General features: G+C 41.3%; 1 protein-coding gene across 1 annotated transcript in view; it reads right to left on the bottom strand.

Annotated features, from left to right (window-relative positions):
• Positions 1 to 1,050: 1,050 nt before the first annotated feature.
• The window catches only part of LOC127651879 (uncharacterized), a 9,983-nt gene continuing 7,994 nt past the window's right edge, over positions 1,051 to 3,039 (bottom strand). Inside the window, exons 4-6 of the mRNA XM_052137918.1 lie at positions 2,554 to 2,658; positions 2,427 to 2,476; positions 1,051 to 2,123 (exon numbers count right to left, since the gene is read on the bottom strand). Coding sequence (XP_051993878.1) covers positions 1,980 to 2,123; positions 2,427 to 2,476; positions 2,554 to 2,658 — 299 coding nt within the window. The 3' untranslated portion in view covers positions 1,051 to 1,979. The remainder of the gene's footprint in view (positions 2,124 to 2,426; positions 2,477 to 2,553; positions 2,659 to 3,039) is intronic.

Raw genomic sequence — 3,039 nt, 5'->3', positions numbered from 1 at the left:
AATTGGACTCACTCATGCAGTGAAACTTTCAGATAACTTACTGTCGCACTTAACTTTTAATTATTGTTTATCATGTATAATTCGATAATAAAATAAACTTGCTTTACCGACAGCTTGTAATTGACAAAGTGATACGATTTTGGAAAAACAGAAATTATTCAGACATTCCCATTTTGTTATGTTGCAGCCTTATGCTAAAATGCTTTAAATATATATTTTTTCACATCAATCTACACTCCATACCCCATGATGACAAAGCAAAAACCAAATTGTTGATAACTTTTTGATAAAATGAATTAAAAAGGAAAAACTGAAATATCACATTGACATAAGTACTCAGACCCTTTGCTATGACACTTGAAATTTAGCTCAGGTGCGTCCCATTCCTCTGGATCATCTTTGAGATGTTTCTACACTTTGATTGGAGTCACCTGTGGCCAATTCAATTGATTGGACATGATTTGGAAAGGCACACACCTGTCTATAAAAGGTCTCACAGCTGAAAATGCATATCAGAGCAAAAAACAAGCCATGAGGTCAAAGGAACTGCCTGCAGAGCTCAGAGACGGGATTGTGTCGAGACAGATCTGGGGAAGGGTACAGAAACATTTCGGCTGCACTGAAGGGTCCCAAGAGCACAGTGGCCTCTTGTTAGCCTGTAGCTCTCTTTCGGACGGCTCCAGAAACTCGGCCCCATTTTCAACATCGTCCATTCTTGTGATAAGGGTGGAAAGTTTCGCCTCCATAAATGTGATCGCTCAACATATTTCTACGAGACCCTCCATGTCAGTCAAGATTTTCGTCAGTGCTGCAATAATGTTCAAGATATCCTGACCAACATCTTGATACTGTGAGCCATCTGACATGAGAGTGCGTAAGACGTTTTTAATGTCCCCACAGGCTGACGATTTCAAATTTTTCGACATCCTGCCCTCCCATCACAGTTTAACAAAGAACTATTACAGTTCTATCAGGAAGACTCACAAACTTGAGTGAAATTTAAGATGACTTTTATTTGATGAATATAAAACAGAAAAGTAATGTCTCTCTTTGGCGTAAGCCCCGTCTCGGCAGTCCGAAGACATTTTACTTGGAACTGCCATATCCTGCCGGAGATAGGAGGCAGGGGTGAGGAGCCTACCCCTGTGCAGGATGGGGCTCAACTGGTGGCAGTGGGGTGGTGGAGGTTGCTGTGTTAGACTACTGAAACAGTAATGTGATAGATTGTGAGCACACTTATAAAGCAATGGCTGACAAGTGATTGGCTGGGAGTTACCTAGCTAGTGGTGCGATGATGTACAGCTGCTAGTCTTCCCGCTTGAACTACGCTGCGCTTACATTTCTCACTAGTTAAAATTACTTAAAAGAATAATTGTAGCAAAGTTTGAGCATAGCTCGTCTTTAAACATGTAGTGGGTAAATGGCTTACATGTATAGGGTAAGCGAACAACCCTTGCATAGCATCATGTGACTCCCCAACAACAGAAGCTTTAATGTAAAAGAGAACAGGATGCCACCAGATATCGAGATAATTCTTACAAGCTTGATATAACTAGTCTGCCATCCCAGAGCTTTTAGCCCCAATACAGCTACAATTTTGCGAGGGCAGATGAATACCAAAGTTTGCTCTCACAGTTGTACCTTGAAGCAATACCCACCCCCTTAAAAACAAAGCAAAGTCAGACACATCATTTTTATATCAGACTCAATGTTCCAAAACATTCAATTCTTGCAACCATTTTCAAGGGTTAGGATCCCAAACTCCGACTGGTAACAAACATGCTGTCCATACTAGTCATTCTGCCATCCCTAACTTCTCCTACTTGCTCACCACTTTAATCTCTACATGTCACCTGCTACAATGTTACTGTCTTCTGATCAAATACTTGCTTTCAGTTCACGTAAATGGGTGTATATGTAACAGAAGGTGCTCCATCAGTGCTGGAGTTTGGAGATTGTTTGGTGCTATAGGATTCTGGTTAAAAGGAAAGGGTGGAGTATAATGGAGGTTCTTGAATCTGATTGGCGGCAGGACTTGTATTTACAGTCAAACACATGGTGCCCATTATGTGTGGTTCAGTCTGCTGTTGAGTGTCTGTGATCTCCTCATACACAGCAGTAGTCTGTAAAATCAACACAACAGCAGCAATTCAATGACTAGACATATTACATATGATCAAATATCTTGGGTTTTACTTAACTATGCACCTAAACTTAATTCACAATGCCCCATCAGTAATAGAGATCATGTACTACACAAACGTCCACTAGAGGGCACAGTGTTCCTGCGTTCCCTCATAAGAATAACATGATGTCAGTGAGCATTACTCAGTCCTGTTGTCACTTCTCACAATCATATTAGCCAGATAAACAGTTTATACACATGCTCTGAGAGTGATTGGGTTATTATTATCTGTGTCTATTACCTGTGTGCTGCATGTGGTGTCTCTGATTTCAGCATCAGCAGGATCTCGGACTGTTGCAAGAGAAACACTTTGTACATATACTATAAACATATTATATGATATGTTTAAATAGTGCATTTTCACATACCACTGGAACTATATGACATTCTCTTTTGTCTTTTCCATACACTGAGAACCAGTCCAAATATTATCAGAGTCACAGTCAGACACACAGCAGTGAACACCAGAGGACCTATAAACATAGAGAGAGAGTGAGAGAGAGAGTGTGTGTGAGAGACAGAGAGAGAGAGAGTGTGTGTGTGTGTGTGTGTGTGTGTGTGTGTGTGAGAGAGAGAGAGAGAGAGAGTGTGTGTGTGTGTGTGTGTGTGTGAGAGAGAGTGTGTGTGTGAGAGAGAGAGTGTGTGTGTGTGTGTGTGAGAGAGAGAGATAGAGTGTGTGTGTGTGTGAGAGAGAGAGAGAGAGAGAGAGAGAGTGTGTGTGTGAGAGAGAGAGATAGAGAGTGAGAGTACAGAGGAACACACCGAACAATGCATGCAGGGCAGAATTAGGCCAATACCCTCTACTAATCCACATTGAGAAACGAGCCATCAAATTTTGGAAACATCTAAAACGG

Source organism: Xyrauchen texanus, chromosome 11 (genome assembly GCF_025860055.1).
Source record: "Xyrauchen texanus isolate HMW12.3.18 chromosome 11, RBS_HiC_50CHRs, whole genome shotgun sequence".
Classification (NCBI taxonomy): Eukaryota; Metazoa; Chordata; class Actinopteri; order Cypriniformes; family Catostomidae; genus Xyrauchen; species Xyrauchen texanus.
This window is presented reverse-complemented; position numbering and strand designations above follow the sequence as displayed.